This window comes from Panthera onca, chromosome X (assembly GCF_046562875.1).
Source record: "Panthera onca isolate mPanOnc1 chromosome X, mPanOnc1 haplotype 2, whole genome shotgun sequence".
Lineage (NCBI taxonomy): Eukaryota > Metazoa > Chordata > Mammalia > Carnivora > Felidae > Panthera > Panthera onca.
This window is the reverse complement of record NC_138357.1, coordinates 47,481,851-47,501,036: the sequence shown is the minus strand read 5'-3', so window position 1 is coordinate 47,501,036 and position 19,186 is coordinate 47,481,851. Positions and strand designations below refer to the sequence as shown.

General features: G+C 38.2%; 1 protein-coding gene across 3 annotated transcripts; it reads left to right on the top strand.

Annotated features, from left to right (window-relative positions):
* Nucleotides 1-2,912: 2,912 nt before the first annotated feature.
* ARMCX3 (armadillo repeat containing X-linked 3) lies at nt 2,913-18,525 on the top strand. 3 transcript variants are annotated; one of them, XM_081793467.1, is made up of 5 exons: nt 2,913-3,074; nt 3,607-3,686; nt 3,982-4,042; nt 4,304-4,374; nt 4,651-18,525. In XM_081793467.1, exon 5 carries the CDS (start codon nt 4,797-4,799, stop codon nt 5,934-5,936), a length of 1,140 nt encoding a protein of 379 aa, XP_081649593.1. In that variant the 5' UTR covers nt 2,913-3,074; nt 3,607-3,686; nt 3,982-4,042; nt 4,304-4,374; nt 4,651-4,796; the 3' UTR covers nt 5,937-18,525. The 3 variants fall into 3 exon arrangements, with proteins under 3 accessions (XP_081649593.1, XP_081649592.1, XP_081649594.1); XM_081793466.1 differs by having other exon boundaries at nt 3,579-3,686; XM_081793468.1 differs by lacking the exon at nt 4,304-4,374 and having other exon boundaries at nt 3,579-3,686.
* Nucleotides 18,526-19,186: the final 661 nt, after the last annotated feature.

Here is a 19,186-nt window from a genome sequence, read left to right as displayed (position 1 = left end):
TTCCCAGTCTGTCAGACCTTTCCCGTTTGAGTCCACTCCATCTCTAAAACTTCCTATAAAACATGGGAATGATAACCCTTTCAGTTATCTTACTCCTTTGTCATTCAGATCCACAATTCTTACCAAGGAACCTAGAAACTAACATTTAAAATCTACTTTGCTCTCCATTATAGCTATTTAAGGGCATCATCAACTATTTAAGGGCAGGTTGTTTGCCTGACATACCATTTCAAAAGCAAAAGAGGAAAATCCTTAAGCAATTCTTCAGACAAGCCTGTTAAAAGTTCCTGAGCCTGCAGAAGACTATGTGAAGCCACTGCCAAAAGGAACATTTTGGCTCAACTTGGTATGTAGTCACATGTGACAGGTGTCTTACAGAGTGCCCCCAAACACAAAAGGATCCCCAGATGGAAACACTAATAGGATTGTAGAGAGTGAGAAAAAATATATAGAAGATTGTTATTTTAAAAAGGTGTATTACTTTATGTACTGTGTTATTTGTTTTTGTACTAAATAATTTGTTTTAGTTAACTTTGTTTGGTTGCAAGCAACAGAAACCAAACTTGGTTAATGGAAACAATGAGGGAATGTCGAAGATCAGGGTCAGCTCTGAGGGGTATAGGTAGGAGGAATTCACAGATAGTCTCTTCAGGATACCACAATTCTGATGATTTTCAGTGTTTTCTTAAATCTGTATTCAAGATTTAAATTTTAGTAGGAGAGTATTGAGTTGGTCTATTTTGGGCACAATGCTCACCCTTTTGCTGGGGAAAATGAAAGGGTATGTAAAACGTAATATGCACTTACTTTCTTTTCACAGGGATAAATGTAAATTGTTTCAGATATTGATTTGCAAAAGCCTTTTAACTACTTTGGATATTAACCCATTGTCCAGCTATGACTGAGATGCTGGGGCCTATGTGCCACAGGATGTCTTAGTTGTAATTTTCACATTAACTAAACATTAGAAAGGTACATTTTGGAAATGGTGATGCACAAGATTGTATTCTAAACCAGAGTTACCTGGCTTTCCTGAAAGGATTCCACAAGGCTGTATATATAGCTCAGTGTCTTGTCCTCACTGTTGTATGATCAACCCCTGACTTTATCTGAAAGCAAAGGCCTCTATCAAGGAAAGAACCCCATTCATAGAGACTTATGTATAAATCGAGATCTGAATACCCAAACCCATGTATCTCTGCATTCTCTCCCAGTAAGTGGGACAAAAGGGAAGCTAAGTCTCAATAGGAGTGACAAATGAATAATTTACCCTGAGAAATTCAACTGTCAGGGGGTACTGGAGGTTTCTGTCAGTTTTACCAGTCCATTCTCCCTGTAGTCAAGCTACTATTTGGGAAGCCACAACCTCAGAAGGTTGCTTGGTGAGCCTGAAATCAGATCAAGGTCATTGGTTCACCTTAAGAAGTGGCTTTCAGCTAAGGAAGCTTGAAATACTCTTACACATTATGGTGATGGCTCTGCCAAGGAAAGCTGAATGTTCCATTCATCTTAGCCAAGACTCCCTCTCCTCAGACAGCACTTGGGTGGGAACTACCAATACTTTTCTCTGACTCTTCTTTTCATACATTCCTATTCTTGAATAAGCCCCACGCTGCACGTGATCTTTCTCCAAATACAGTATCACATAGCTGATTTGGTTTCTGTTTGCTAAATTTCAGTCATATCCAAGTACTGCCTCCTGGAAGTTACCCTGACAAGAATTTCTGTGGAGTTTTGCCTATTCCCAAACTTTCCAGTTTCTTGTTTTGCTTCCATATTGTCTGTGGATTATAAAAGTTATACTCAGATAATAGCCTTATATCTGAACTATTAAGGAATATTCCATTGTAGATCCCATGTTCTGACATTTTTTGATTACTTTTCCCTGTATAAAAAAGTTCTATCATTGCTGACAGGTGAATCACAGAGTTCACCAAACCAGTCAGTGAAATTGTTTTACACTAATTGCTAATTGCTGATTTCAGGCAATTTGGTCTCAGTGGTCTCAGTGTTTCTCTAACACTTATTTTATTTAAAGGTGATATTTCCTATTTGTACTCAAGTATATTTTGTAATGTTCTTTTATGCTACTTACTTTGTCAGTGTGCATGCCTTTTTGGACAGATATCCACTACGTAGCTGTGATTCCTACTCAATCTTTTCTGTGTTACTGGCTTCTGAGGGCTCCACGCCTCTTTCTTGCTGACTGATGCAAGTGTTAGTGTGTAGCTCTCCTGTTTAGAAGACTGGCCTCATCAGGAGATTTATGCAATTCTAGACACTTCAATGGGCTCATTTAGGGTTTGTGTTATGTGTTAGGCCTCAGAAAACATCAAGATGATTTGGAGTGAGGTGTGTAACACTCCCCACGAATGAGAAAATGTGGGGTTTTGGAGGCCATCACCCAACATCACTCTCCAACTCCCACTCTTTTTTTTTCTCTCAAATGAAAATAGCTTTATAGTATTTTTTTCCTCACAAAAGAATGCAGGTTGGGGGCGGGAGAGGGCAGAACAAAAAGAACAAAAATGTGTTAAGAAAGTAAAAAACACACTCTCACTACAAGTCTCCTTTTCTGATGGCTTTTTCGTTTGAGATCAGGGACTAGATTTCAGAGGAAATGGTAGACATTAATAGCTGGGAGGAGGGGAGGTTAAAGGAGAGGTTGCTGTCCCAGGAGCTTAGGGGAAGGAAGAGGCAATTTTTCAAAAAGTACAAGTGGCCAGTAGCCCCTGGGGAAGATGCTGTCCCTTCCTGGTAATCCGAGGAAGGCAAACACAACTACAGGGAGATGGGGTTAGCAAAGAAGAAAGAGTAACAAGGCCTGGTATGGGGGAGGGAATAGAGGGGGGCGGTCCCTCTTCTGCCGCACTGCTGGTGGGAGGGGAAATTAGGGACCCGAGTTGGTGGATGACGTAGGTCTCACGTGACCAAGAGCTGACGTGTGCAGAAGTCCTTCTTGTTCTGGTCCTTGTTCCCGTCTGAGTACCAGCTCCCCATTGCCCTGAGGGCTAGCAGGCCTGCGGCAGAGGGAAAGAGGTGGAGGAGAAGGAAATTGTCCTGGATTCTTGCAGGTCAGTTCCTGGGAGATTCCATAAGGTGGGGATGGCCGAGGGCGTAGGGCGGAGACCGTCGCGGGTCCTGAGACGCCTCCGTCGTCTCTTCCTCTCGCCGCCGGCTTTCCAAGACATCTGTCCCGCCCGCAGACCATTTTGATGCTACGAAATGGTGAGCAGGGGGCTGTTTGGGAAGGAGCCCAGAGATCCGGAGTTGGGAATCTGCTGGGAGCCGAGGCTGTAATCCGGAAAGGGAGCTGTGGCCTGGGTGTTGGCCCCCAGTCCTTCAGGACAGTGCCGGCGGAAAGGTTGAACATTTGGGGAGGGGGAAGGTGCAAAGGGATGTGTCAGCAGAACGCTGAGAGGGGTTAATAGGGGTGGGAAACCTTTGACAACCAGGCCTCTGAATTAGGAAAGAGTTTCATGTTCTGGGGACTGGTCGTCCACCAAGAGCTCTAGTAGCAGCCGTTTTCCGTCTTTCTGACTGTGGCTGTGTCTTCCTGACCATGGCTCTGTGTCTAGGGGGTCCATGCCTCTCCTGGATTGCCAGTCTTTCCGTAGGTTGCGACACTACACCAGGCAAGAGAAGAGGAAGGAAATTAACCCCAATTGGTGAAGGTCGATTTGAGGGTAAGACTATCTGGAGACCCTGAGGGGCGGTGGTGGGGTTAGGGAGAAGCCAGAGATGGCAATAATCTAGGTTAGGGCTGAGTCTGAGTGTGTTTCTTGTACTCTCGGGACTGTGGTGAAATGGCGTTCAGGGTGTGTGTGTGTGTGTGTGTGTGTGTGTGTGTGTGTGTGTCGCGGGGGCGGGGGTGGGGGTGGGGTGGAGGAGAATGACAGTATGGAAACCTATCAGAGAGTTTGTTCATAATCCTCTCTCAACAGTACTTAGTCCCGATGTTTTCGATCTGTCATCCTGCAGGTCTGCTGTAGCAGGTGGCACCACTTGAAGAGAGGGAGGAAGTTTCCTTGGATCAGTAGAGGTCGGTGTAGGCGTGGGGGCTGCCTGGAATGGGGGAGGGGCTGGAAATCAGCCGCAGTTGGATAAGCTCACTCAATTCTACCTTATTTTCCTAACATCCCTCCCATTTCAGGTTAGGGAAGGGGCAGGCTTGTGCATGTTTTGGATGGCATAGAGGTTAAAAAAAAATCTAACAGCCTGGATGGTGAATCAGGAAAGCTACGGATGTGAACAGTCAATCCATCAAAGTCCTTAGTTCTCACCAGCTGTGGTCTCTCTGCAGATCCAAAGGGTTGTTGGGCGTGGCACACCTCCAGGGGAGGGAAGAAGGGACAAACTGTCTGTCTGGAGGAGGTTAGTGCAACAGTGCCATTCCCTGGGGACACCCGAGGTTGGGGTGCTGAGGCCTCAGCAGAGACTGTGGGCTCCATAGCCTTTATCTAGGCTTGGGAAGAGGGTGGGTTAGGGAGGGTAGGGGGAGGGTGAACTGAGGAGGATACAGAGGGTTTATTAACAATCTACATTTCATACCAGGTACACATTTGTTATGCTCCTGTCCTTCTGTGCAACTCTCTGTGTGGGGCAACACAAAAGAGAAACTCAAATCCCATTTCCTTCCTCCACTCCCAGGTCCACCTCCAGTATCAGCTATTGTGTCCTTGAAGTGGCTGAAGACGATCACCTTCCACAGCCTTGCACCCAGGCCCATAGTGCTCCTCTCCCAGCCTGAGTGAATACTCTGTTCCTTGGTCCCTGCTATTGTCAGGGACGATTGCATGGGCTACGCCAGGAAAGTAGGCTGGGTGACTGCGGGACTAGTGATTGGGGCTGGAGCCTGCTATTGCATTTATAGACTGACCCGGGGAAGAAAACAGAACAAGGAGAAAATGGCTGAGGGTGGGTCTGGGGATGTGGATGATGTTGGGGACTGTCCTGGGGCCAGGTACAATGACTGGTCTGATGATGATGATGACAACAGTGAAAACAAGGGTATAGTGTGGTACCCACCTTGGGCCCGGATTGGGACTGAGGCTGGAACCAGAGCAAGGGCCAGAGCAAGGGCCAGGGCTACTCGGGCTCGTCGGGCCGTTCAGAAACGGGCTTCCCCCAATTCAGATGATACTATTTTGTCCCCTCAAGAGCTGCAGAAAGTTCTTTGCTTGGTTGAGATGTCTGAAAAGCCTTATATTCTTGAAGCAGCTTTAATTGCTCTGGGTAACAACGCTGCTTATGCATTTAACAGAGATATTATTCGTGATCTAGGTGGTCTCCCAATTGTTGCAAAGATTCTCAATACTCGGGATCCCATAGTTAAGGAAAAGGCTTTAATTGTCTTGAATAACTTGAGTGTGAATGCTGAAAATCAGCGCAGGCTTAAGATATACATGAATCAAGTGTGTGATGACACAATCACTTCTCGCTTGAACTCATCGGTGCAGCTGGCTGGACTAAGATTGCTCACAAATATGACTGTTACTAATGAATATCAGCACATGCTTGCTAATTCCATTTCAGACTTTTTTCGTTTATTTTCAGCAGGAAATGAAGAAACCAAATTTCAGGTTTTGAAACTCCTTTTGAATTTGGCTGAAAATCCAGCCATGACTAGAGAACTGCTCAGGGCCCAAGTACCATCTTCACTTGGTTCCCTCTTTAATAAGAAGGAGAACAAAGAGGTTATTCTTAAACTTCTGGTCATATTTGAGAACATAAATGACAATTTTAAGTGGGAAGAAAATGAACCTGCTCAGAATCAATTCAGTGAAGGTTCACTTTTCTTCTTTTTAAAAGAATTTCAAGTGTGTGCTGATAAGATTCTGGGGATAGAAAGTCACCATGATTTTTTGGTGAAAGTAAAAGTTGGAAAATTCATGGCCAAACTGGCTGAGCATATGTTCCCAAAGAGCCAGGAATAAATTCTTAATTTTGTAGTTTAGAAGTAACACACATTGTAAACTATTCCTTTTCTCCACCTTGTTTATATGATAAAGGAATCCTTTCAGCTGCCAATTTTGAGTGATGAATATCATTGTATAATCAATGCTGATTTTTATCTGAGTTGATCTTCAGGTCTAAGCTGGATGAATGAATATCACTACCTGTTCTGAAAACATGTTTGTTGCTTTTTATCTCGCTGCCTAGATTGAAATATTTTTACTATTTCTTTTGCGTAAGTGACAGTGAACTAGTTTTTCATAAGTAAGCTCCCTCCTGTCATTTGCATTAACTTTATTTGTATATCATCAATAAAGTTGTGTATTAATGCTGAACAAAACAAGAAGAAAGAAAGAAACCAGCCTTGTCCTTTGGTTTATAATCTAGTTGGAGAGGTAAGAAAAATACAAACAAATAGATAACAATATCTGGACCATATACTCATTGTCAAATGTGCAGTCTCAGAGCACTGAGGAAGCAAAGGCTTCTGTGGGATACAGTAGTCAGCTACAGATTCATGGAAGAAGAGGCTATTTAAAATGAGTCCTGAATGGTGTAGGTAGTTAGGGCATTCCAAGAGCTGGAGTGAGTGGGCACTAGGGTGAGAAAGGCATGGAGGTAGGAACCCTTTTCCTATGACAGTGAGGATACTAGTCTACTTAGAGTGGAGAGTGTGGGGAATGGAAGTAAATAAATTTGGAAAGCTGAACGAAGCCAGTTTGTGGAGAGTTGTTTCAATATTATCCCACTGAACACCAAGAGTCATTAAATATCTTTGACTAGAAAGAACAATTGGAATTCATATAGAGATTCCTCTCTCATCAACTGTGCAGCATCTGCGAGGGTGTGGATAAATGGATCCTATCAAACTCTTGTGGTAGGAATAAGTTTACACTGAGTTTGCCCAAGATTTGTGGAGGGCCATTTGGTAATACATATATGCCTTAAAGTTTGTTACTCTTTTGTCCTAAGGAAATAATTGAATAATTAGCTAAAGGCTTTATGGACAAGGCTATTTATCCCAGCACTGTCCAAAACAGTAACAATTGGAAACAACTAAGTGTCTAACACACCAGAATGGTGAAATAAATTCAAGAATGTTCACACAGTATATATGGTAAATATGTTGATCCAAATCCATGTTGCCAGGAAAAGATATTCATCCTGCATTGTTAAATGAGAAAGGTAGTTTAGATAGCAGTATTCATAGAATGATTCCTTTTCTTTTTTGAAGATAATAAAACATATTTTAAAGTAGACACTAACAATTACGGAATTATAGATACCCCAAAAGTAACTGGCTATATTTGAGTGGAAGGATAATGAGTGATCTTTTACTTTTCTTATTTTTTATTCATCTATGTATTTTTATTTATATAAAATGAGTATTGGTTTTTTTGGAAATTATTGAAAAAGAAAGTGTTGGCAATGAAGCAGGTGATTGGAACATGTACTGAGTGGAAAAAAGAATTTAGATTAAAAATGAGATGGCGTGAAGTTTCCTCTCTGAAATGATAGATGAGTGATGAATATGGGGCTGGTCATGAGGACTAAATTAAATAATACATGCAAAATACTTTGAATGTTCTGGCACAGAGCAGTTAATTAAGAAAAATAAGCACTCTTAATTCCCTAGAATGCAGGGTTGATAGTTTTTTGGGGTGGCCTTTGTTTTGTTGGGGGGCATTCTGCCATGTGTCAGTGTCATTTAATAAATAAGAACAACAATAAAAGTTAGCATTTATTAAGTGACTACTGTGTAGAGTTCTGTGATTCCTCCAAGACAACTGTTAAAATAATTTCTCAAAGAATAAGATTTCCTTATTTCCAAAGGCTCAGTGTTTCTTCAGACATGATCTCACCAGCTTTCACAACATATTCCAAGTGAGATCAGGGAAGGGTAAAATCCTCCATTCAGTTACCAACTGCTCTCAGACCCAGGCTTCTATATACTTACCTTAATGTTGTAATAGTAGACAAAAGGGTCAGGAACTGGTTGGCTTAAAGTTGTTGCATACGAGGACCCTATTGAATGAAGTAAAAGTGGAGACTCATTTGACACCAGTTTTAAGGATAGATTAGGGAAAAGGCAAGTAACATTTTTTTTCTTGCTCTATTATTAGGTAGGAGAAAAAGATTTGGGAGGGGAAGGCTAATCCACTTAAAATAAATTGAGTTTGAGGAATCTATGTGACATCCAGGTGGAGACAGCCTATTGTCATTTGAATGGATTTAACTGGCACTCAGAGGAAAAATAAAGACTTGGGAGCCATCATAAGATGAATGGTAATTGAGGACATGGGAGTGGATGTGGTTTCCCAGAGAGGAGGTGCAGAGTATAAGAGTGGAGGGGTACAAAAGGAACTGTGGCAGCTGGGGAGAGAGCACAGAATTGAGGCTGAGTGTATACCCTTTTAGACACTTTCACTATCCATATTTCTATATATTGTATACATAAAATTAGATGATACTGTATATAAATTTTCAGAGCCTGATTTAAAATCTTTCTAATTTGCTCCTAAAAAATATTCATTGAAGATACTTGAGAAAATGGAGGCAATGAGAACACACTTGTTTTCTGACCCAGATGTGTAGCTTGAACATCTAAAAAAAATTCACATCAAGCCATGTTGAATTTGGGGTGCTGAGTGATTTTTTTTTTTTACTTAACCTCATTTGAAATGTGGGTAAAAATGAGGTTAAGTAATAAAAAGCCACCATGTGGCAGGGGCACAGCCTGACTAGCATCCATCTGCTCTGGCAGATTTCTCCTCCTTCCTCCCCACTCTTTTCCCTTCTCCCTCCTTCCCACTTCTATCTTTATTTCTTCCTTCTGGGAGATCACTGGATGTATATATAGTCTCTTTGTGCTTCTGTGACCATTTAATTTCCATGACACCAGGTCATGCAACAGTGGGCATTTAATACAGAGTTGTCATTGCTGTGGTAATGTGGCGACCTAGGGTGTGAGTGGATGCCAAAAATTTTCTGGAACTCTTGTTGAACAGAGACTGAGGAGGAACTAGTCTTAGCGTGGCACAGCCCTATGTGCATGGCATGTACTTTTGATGTCCCACACCTGGTATTATTTGGAACCAAATTGTCTGGACTTTGGAAAGTGCTGTGTGAGACAGATGTGTGACAGCCTGGTCCAGGCAAGCCACATGGCCAGCCAAGCCACATGCCAGTGTCCTGATGCTTTCACACTGGAGGTTGCCACTCTCAATCATTTTGGGAAGGGTACAGTTCTAGGATAGTGGCCGTGATAGTGGCAGATCATGGGGGCATGGAGGAGGCAGTGTCCTGTCTTTAGAGATGAGGGCAGTTCCTGGGAAACTGAGGAAATTAGGAACTTGGAGGATATTTTGGTTTTGTTATCATCTAACAATTTCAGGAATTTAAGTGGGTCTATCCCAGTAAAATGTGTCCAAAAGTAATTTTACAAAAATGAAGTATACTTCTCTTATAAAATGTCACCTAAAGCACAATATTTCAAGGCTTATTTTTTAAAATTCATAGTTTACTTGTCTTGTCTCAATAAACATTCCAAGTGTAGGTTTAGCAAATTGATATGGTTCAGGAAAATTGTGTGTTTATGCTTCCATTTGTTTAATTTCTCTGCTAAGTTCTCTTGAAAATGGGTTTTCTAAGAATGATTGTGACTATTTTCAATGTTATCTTTGTACGTTCATTTTACATCACATCCCAAGCTAAAGGTTTTTTCTGGTTTCTCTATTTGAGCTGTGGCTCTTCTTTGCCTTTTTTTTTTTTTTTTTAATTTTTTTTTCAACGTTTTTTATTTATTTTTGGGACAGAGAGAGACAGAGCATGAACGGGGGAGGGGCAGAGAGAGAGGGAGACACAGAATCGGAAACAGGCTCCAGGCTCCGAGCCATCAGCCCAGAGCCTGACGCGGGGCTCGAACTCACGGACCGCGAGATCGTGGCCTGGCTGAAGTCGGACGCTTAACCGACTGCGCCACCCAGGCGCCCCTCTTCTTTGCTTTTAAATCAGAACTATCTTGCATGCCATCTTGGTGTGTAGTAAACTAGGATAGTGGCCCCTGGTCTTTCCTGCCCTGAGGGGTTGTATTAAGCAGGATAACAAATATTTATTTTTCAGAATGATATACTTCCACATTTGACCCTGTGCATTGGGTTCCCCTCAGGCCTTGTGTTAAGGGTTTGGACAGTTTGTGTGTTTGGTGATAGACTTTAGTGTAGGAAGAAGGGAGGTGAGGAGAGCAGGAAGCCTTATTACTTTATCCTTACAGGTTCATGCACATATAATTCGGTCCACCAATGAAATTGGGTTTAGTGTAACTCTCTGGCCCTATTGACCATTTATATTTTAAAAAATGAAAGAATAATAGTACAAGATCTTTGGGCATGGAGCCCCCTGTTTATCGAGCATTTCTTCTTTTGTTTGTTTCAAGTTTTTATTTAAATTCTAGTTAGCTAACATACAGTGTGGTATTCGTTTCAGGAGTAGAATTTAGTGATTCATCACTTCCATATAACACCCAGTGCTCATCCCAAGAAGTGCCCTGCTCAATACCCATCACCCATTTAGCTCATCCGCTGCCCACCTCCCCTCCATCAACCCTCAGTTTGTTCTCTATAGTTGAAAGTCTCTTAGAGTTTTCCCTCCTTCTCTTTTTCCCCTCTTCCCCTAGGTTCATCTGTTTTGTTTCTTAAATTCCACATATGAGTGGAATAATATGGTATTTGTCTTTCTCTGATTGACTTATTTCTCTTAGCATAATACACTCTAGCTCAATCCACGTCGTTGCAAATAGCAAGATTTCATTCTTTTTGATGGCTGGGTAATATTCCATTATATATATATATATATATATATATATATATATATATATATATATAGTGATATTTATGTTACTGTAAGAAAAATAGTTACCAAGTAGACCAGATTCTTAGTGTTTGGTGCTCAGAACATTCTGTCCCTGAAATCAGTCTACATTAGAAACTGAATTATCATCAAATGATTATTTATTTAGTTCTCAGGGAATCAGGACAAATAGATGTTAGCTAAATGTTGGTGCCATCAAAGCGGAAGAACCTGGTACATCCGTGTCTGCTGTGGGGATTGACTTGTTACTGAAATCAAATACTTGTATTCAATAGTTAGAGTATATTTCTTCCTGGTCACAAATCTAAATTTTGTCTGTTTGGATACCCCTTTGACAGAGGCAGAGTATCAGTGGATGGCAGTTTTATGACTATAAAAGATATACTATGACTATAAAGATATATTATCAATTAGCTTTCATACAGAGTTTGAGAGATGTATACTTTTATAGCAGGAGGAAACTGGTATTGGTGCAATACATTCTTCCCTACATGTTGATTAGTGTCTCTCTTTTCTGGATTATTTTTGTTTGTTGAGTAATGATAATTTGTTATTAAATTTTTCTGAAACCCAAGCAAAATTGTCAGCTCTTTAATTATTTTTTTCCATTTCCATTTCAGTCTTCTGTTCACTGAAATGTGATTTAACTATGTTCATGCTAATTTTTGTGGCTTTCGTTCAATAAACTGCAGTGAAAATGCAGACATAATGAAATTGATTCATAAAGCAAAAATTTTAATTTTTACTTTCTTTTATCATTTAAAATGAGCTAAAAGGGTTCTCATTTTGATATTAGAAAAGTGGAATTTAGGCAAGAATGAATAAAACCACCAGTATTTAAAATATTTTGTAAATTGTAAATCCATTCAAACTGATTTGGACAATGATTCATTATAATCAGCTACTATTTAACATCATCAGTCTTCACCTCTTGTTAAATTGACCCATGTAATTTACAGCCAAAAAATGGAATTGTTAAATTGCACCATGTCATCTGTGAAAATTCAATAAATTCTGTTTGATTTTCTTCCAATATAAAGCTTAAATCCTTATTCATGAATATCATAACTTTGAATGTCTATAAATGTATATCACATATATGATTATGTTTGTTTAGGTGGATATGTTTATAATTGGGGAAGTATTAAGATGTTAATAACACCCTGGAATGGTTTTTATTTTTTTTTTAACCCTGGAATGTTTTTAAGCTGTTCTTAAACTACTAATAGATGTCCCAGATTTGTTTCAACCCAGAGAAAATTAGTGTCTGGGGAAGAAGGCCATAGTATAGGCTTTGCATTGGTGGACAACATTATGCATCCAACTGGGCATTTGACTACCACTTTGAGACAGATTTGCGAATTACCAGAACTCTGAGAAGTTATTTTTCACAATGAACTCATTTTTAATCTTCTTTATTTTATTTTCTTAAACCATAGAAATAACTCATGCTTATTAAAAATTAAAACAGATAAACATATAAGGTGAAACATAAAACTGCCTTTTTCTTACCCATCATTACAGTTAGCTACTATTACAAGTCTAATATGTTTTATGCATATAGAAACATATATGATATATGTATTCACATTTTTATCAGAAAATGAACTGATAGTCCATTGTTCTGTTTTGCAACTTTTATTTCACTTAAAACAAATCATGTGTATCTTTCCATGCATTTCTTACTTCATTTAACTTTGTTCATGTTGTCCTTCTGTGTAGATGATCTACATTTTTAAGTAGTCCTATCACTCAACCTTTCCCTTTAGGGTCTCTAGTTTTGGGGTCATGCTGAGGCAGACTTTTCCCACCCCACAGTTTTAAAATAATTTTTTTTATATTTTCTTCAAACTTAAAAAAATTGTGTGTGTGTGTTTAATCTTTCTCGTATGTACTTTTATGAGTGGTATGAAATAGAGAAGTAATTTTACTTCCTTTTTTTTTTTTTTTAAATTTATTTTTGGGACAGAGAGAGACAGAGCATGAACGGGGGAGGGGCAGAGAGAGAGGGAGACGCAGAATCGGAAACAGGCTCCAGGCTCCGAGCCATCAGCCCAGAGCCTGACGCGGGGCTCGAACTCACGGACCGCGAGATCGTGACCTGGCTGAAGTCGGACGCTTAACCGACTGCGCCACCCAGGTGCCCCTAATTTTACTTCTTTTTCCCAGCCCCAGACATTGAATATGCCATAGTCTCCTCCACTTTTTGGCAGAATTTTTCATATGTTATCAGTCATAGGCTATGTACAAAATGTTACTGTTCTCTGTAAATGGAAACATTATTGTTCTTTTTGCTATCTTTGAAGTATGATATACCGAGGACAGTTGGCGAATTCCTGTATTATAGAGCCGCTTTTATTAAAGATGAAGTTAATAGTACTGGGTTGTGAAATTAGTAATTCACTAATGGGTCTATTATGAAGACATTTAAAACACCAGAAAGATAAATACAGTGTGCTTTGGGGTATGAGCATGCGATAAGAATTTGTAAAAGGCAGTCTAGCAGATGACTTTGTGAGTATGACAACACTTCACTCAAAGCAATCTTAACATTGTCTTGGGACACATGACAGTGGATGAACTAATCAGTGTATCTGATAATTTGAAAATCTGCTAGCTAATTCAATCTTCCAAGAAGGAGAGTTGTTATATATTGTTATATTTACCTTGGAACCAAAGATAAGAAACTGATCTTTTTGAAACATGGAACGAACTGTTAGATCTAGAGAGCTTGAACACTATGAATTAAGACATTTTGGTGGACACTAACAAGATAAAGTAATATTCTTATAAAAGCTGGAATAGATAGAGATTTATGTTTATAAAGCACACTTGAGTACAAATAAAAAATGTAATAAAAAATGAAGTAGATACCAATGGGACATTGACACCAATACAGTTGACTGAAGTAGCAATTGATGAAAACTTTCTGTGGATGAATTTAATAGATGTTACTCCTTTCACCAACAATATATCCTTTTAAGCAAAAGAAATAAGAAAATAATGTCAGCACATGGTCTCGTCATACTCCCTGAAAATTTGCTGGAATAGATGAAAGCTATTTTTTTGTATTATCTTATGTTGCACCACTTCTTCAAATGTGCTTAACTTTGTACTTTTTAAATAGTCCTTTGTGTTTTAGACAAACACAATCATATCTATTGTAAATTGAAATTAGTTTTAATTTTCCCAATTTTATACTAATTATTTATTTTCTCATCTTATTGCAGTAGCTTTAATCTCCAAAGATACTGTTGAATAAAAATAAAGATTGTGGATAACCTTGATTTATTCCCATTTAGTGGAAGTGACTCTGACATTTCATGTTTAGAATGAGGATTACTATTGATTGTTGGTAAAAAGCGCTTTTAATATTTAAGTTATTCCCTTCTGTTCCTGTTGGTATCCATTAGGAGTATATGCTGATTTTTTTCCCCAATCACTTTTCAATATCTATTGAAAGAAGCATACTTTTTCTCCTTTAATATTTTTATGAAATTAATTATATTGGTAGAATTCCTAATTTTGACATTTTTGCCTTTGTGGATCAATCCCTATTAAATCATGATATAGCTTTTTCTTGCCAACCTTCTGGGCTTTATTTGTTTATATGTTTTATAATTTGTTAATATTTTGATTTCATATTTATTGTTAGTATTTTTTTATAATTCTCTTTTATGTACTATCTTTAACAGGTTTTGGTTTTAAGGTTGCTAGCTTATAAAATTCTTTAGTGAATTTTCAATTTTTTTATTCTTTTCTAGTAGAGATTGAGTAACATGGATATTATCTCTTCTTTAAAGGTTAGATAGAACTGAACTGTGAAATCATTTGATTCTGGTTACATTTTTAGTGGTAGATCTATAATCACATTTCCAATCTCTAGTAATTTCTCTACTCAAATCCTCTGTTTCTTGAGTTAATGTTGGTAATTTCTATTAGGAAATCATCCATTATCTCTAAAGTTTTTAATTTGATGTCAGATATGTATGTAAAATTATAATTTTTAATCACATTTATATAGTTAAACCCATTATTCTTCATAATGTGTACACTTTTGCTTCCCTTCTGTTTTCACTTAGTTGTACTCATGAAGAGTCTATTTACCTTATTGGTCTTTTCAAAGAGTCAGTTTTGGATTTTTCACTTTTACAATTGTTTATCTTGGTCATATTTTTATCTTTAACTTTTATAATTTCTTGTAGTTTTGGATATGTTTTGTTGTATTTATCTTTATCTAATTCTTCAAGAAGAGTGCTTATTTCCCTTTACATGGTCTTCTTGAATCCTAATGGTAATTAAGACTTTATTTTTCATGGAGTACGGCTTTAGTCATGCTCCATAGGCTTTGATATGATGTATTCTTTGCTTTCCATATAGCTTACAACTTTAGTTTTAATTTCTGCTTTGACCCACTAGTTATTTTAGAGAACTGTATAATCAGGCAGTTACATTTTATGGTGATCTTTTATTATTTATTTCTAATTTTATTTTGTTAAGATAAGAGGGCGTGCTTATAAATTGTCTCATTTTTAAAATATATTTCCTCCTTCATGTAATCTGAGTTTTTAAACTTGAAAGTAGTGTTTAAATTTTTAAAAAATATTTATTTATTTATTTATTTATTTATTTATTTATTTATTTTGAGAGAGAGAGTGAGAGAGCTAGAGCATGTGTGTGCAAGCAGGGGAGGGGCAGAGAGAGAGGGAGAGAGAATCCCAAGCAGACTCCACCCTGCCAGTGTGAAGCCAGACATGGGGCTTGATCTCATGAGCTGTGAGGACATGATCTGAGTTGAAATCAAGAGTCAGATGCTTAACTGACTGAGCCACCCAGGCATCTCTGAAAATTTTGCTTTTTAATCCCAGAAATTATTTTTCTTGCTTTAATTATAATCCTTTCAGTGCTGTTATTATTTATTTTGCTAAAGATTATCTCTGACTTCTTCAATAGTTCTATTTCGGTGGGACATATTTTGAATTTTGCAATGCATAGACAATGGATATGAATAGTCACTTATGGAAGTAATACAAGGGACTGGAGAAATTTGGAGAATGAAAAACTCCAAGAAAGGTCTTCTGGGAGCTATCCCTTGGAGGCAGGACTGAGATATGACTGAAATTTTATTGAAATCAATTTTATGATTCTGTGTTTATTCTTCACCATAGTCACATTTTCTTCAAACACTGTTTCTTAGACATACCTAGTGATGCCTACCTAATAGTAGATTAAATATTTTTCATAAAGTATCTTTAGACTGTTACCCATAATTTATCTGTTCTCTTACTCTGTCTACCCAATCCCTTGCACATCTGGAATGTATCAAATTAACACAGTGTTCTATTAGTACAATACAATACAGCTATTGTATTGTGCTTTGATTAGCTGTACTTTAAAAGAGCTGGGCTCACAATTTAGTGTCTAGGAGAAAACAGACTGCAAGCAAATAAGTTTCATAGAGACCATGGATTGACCAATAGCTGATATCGTTTCCCAATGGGCTCATCTTGCTTATGTCTCCAAGGGAAACCTCTGAAGAGTAAGAAAGAAGAAAATAATACAATTATTTACTAAGGGATGAGGTGACAGATACTGAAAACTATTGAACATTCCAAGTGCTCACTTATTGAAATCCTGGAAAAAGAGTGTCATTTCTCCCTTTCCTTGAAGATGGTTTCTTATTTATTTTCAAAGCAGAGATTTAATATTTCACTGGAGATTATAAATATATACATTTTACATGTATGCACATATGATAGATTATTATGTTTTAGATATAAATTTATGTTCTTGTTTTTCTCTTCCACAATATTTCTTACTTTTCCCTTTTCCTCATTCCTCTTTTCAAGAAAGGTTTATTGAAGGGATTTGTGATTTCCCAAGGCCCAAACACATGAAAATATCATACTAGGTATAGTTGGTGCTCTGGACAAAGATGTACCTGGTTACAGTTTTATTTGTATTCAGCCTGCTGAAGACTCAGTGTGTTCAATATGAGTATTCATGTCTTACTTCAGTTGTGCCACAGTCTCTTCAAAGATTGCCTTTTCCTCATTGTCTCTAGTTTCTCTTTTTGGAAATTATTCTAGACATATTTGAATATTTTACATTCTTTCTGCCATGTAGTCTAACTTCTCATTTATATTTTGTACCACTTCATCTTTTTGGGCTCATTTCAGGTAATTTTTTGAGATCTCTGTTTTGATGTCTTAATTATCTCTTTGCTTTTGAGTTTAACCTCTGCCAGTGCCATACACATTTCACCAGTTCCAGATTATTTTTTTGTTGGTTTGTATCCTTTGGGTTATCTAAAATGTAGGAACTGAATTCAGTCCCATACTGATGGGTGGAGTTGGCCTAGGTTCTGATTGCTCCCAGGGGGCTCTTTATCTACTCACACCCTCACATAAAAGATAAGCAAAGCCATATTTTTGCTGTGAGGAAAGGTTTTTTAGTCATCATTTTCATGTACTGGTTGTGCTTCTGTGGGGTCTGGGTTTAGACAGTAGCTCAGAACCAGCTTCCTACCTTCCACTGCCTAGAAGCATTGTCTTCTGTTATTATGCGGAATTAAAATCCTGGTTCCCAGCCCTTCAAACCAATATCCATCTGTTTGTCTTCATCTCCCGCTCAATGTTGTTAGTTATTTCTTTGATTCTTGGGGATTTCTGTTTCATGATTATGAGCTTGACTATATTACTATTTTTAGAGGGGATGCATATTCTATTATTTCTGTGAGTTTCAAGTGGGAAAAGGGAAGTTTTCTGAGTCAGTTCAGTCTGCCATTGACTGGAAGCTTCTCAGATAGGTTTGTTGGATTGAATTGTATATGTGACTTATGGTCATGTCTCTTAAGAGACATCTGGGGTGGTGGTCGAGGTGGCTGCTTTATATTACTTAAATCCAGATAGTATAGGGTCTTATCAAGCTTTTTATGTCCCAGCATAGCAAAGGTAGGAAGCAGCAGAGAAAGTCTTGATCAATCAAGGATGGCAAAGAAGCAAATAGAGAGCCATCATGTCCAAAGGGGCCACAAGGAAGGAATGAGAATGGTAAATTTTGTAGATGACACCAGAACCACATGGTCTCTTTCCTTTCAATAATTCTAAGGCACTCTATAAGTATCCTTGAACTTAGACACAACCATAGAGGAAATAGCAGATCTTGAACTGATACCATTTTGGTCACCCCCATGTAGTGAGAAGACAAAAAGGAAATTATGAGTATTGCTATAGAAAATAAAAGTCGAATGTCTTAAACACTTGAATTTGTGGACTAGGCTTTATTGCAATTACATAAAAATATATACACATATATGTACATACAGATTTGTATATGAATAATAAAATAGCTAGAAGGATATACCATAATGTGTTAGCTATGGTATTCTGTAGCAGTGAGATTACAAGACATTTATATTGTCTTTTTTGCCTACTTGACTATACTTTTCCTTATTTCAACTCAAATTCCCTTCCTGAGGGAATTTTTCCCATATCTACTCCCTCAGAGTGTGTCTTGATCTTCTGGTATGTACTTTTATTTTTTTTTTTAATTTTTAATGTTTTATTTATATTTAAGAGAGAGAGAGAGACAGAGTGCGAGTGGGGAAGGGGCAGAGAGAGATGGAGATAGAATCTGAAGCAGGCTCCAGGCTCTGAGGTGTCAACCCAGAGCCCGATGCGGGGCTCGAACCCACAAACCGCGAGATTATGACCTGAGCCAAAGTCAGACGCTTAACTGACTGAGCCACCCAGGTGCCCCTGGTGTATACTTTTATATGTCTGTGTTCTATTCCTTCTCTGTACTTCTATGAAATTATAATTATACATACACTTGTGTGATTATTTGGTTTATGTATATCCTCCACTAGTCTGTGAGCTTCATGAGTGCAAAGGCCTAGTCTGTTTTTCTTACCATTGTATTCTCAGTAACTTGTATAGGCACTAAATAAAGACTTATTAAATGAATAAATGAATACATTTCTGCATTGTTGGAATATTTTCACAATTACTGTATTAATTTCATTATTAAAAGAAAGTAAAAATCATCCCATTTAGAAAAAACTATAAACATACCTTCTATTTATTTTGATTCCTAATACCTTTGAGGGTCATACTTACCATTAACAATGTGTTGGTAATTATATTCTCTCTCCTGAAAAATCCACATACACCCTCCTTTCACTCCCAACACACAATCTTGCATATACTTTCCGGGTGCTTTTACTTGGTTAAGAACACTTGGTCTATCTAGGTTAATCAGTATGGTCAGTGGGTGAGAGAATTCCTTGGATACTAGCTTAAGCCTGGCTTAGGGGCCACCAGGTAGGAGGTGGACTGGCAGGCAGAAAACTTGCAGCACG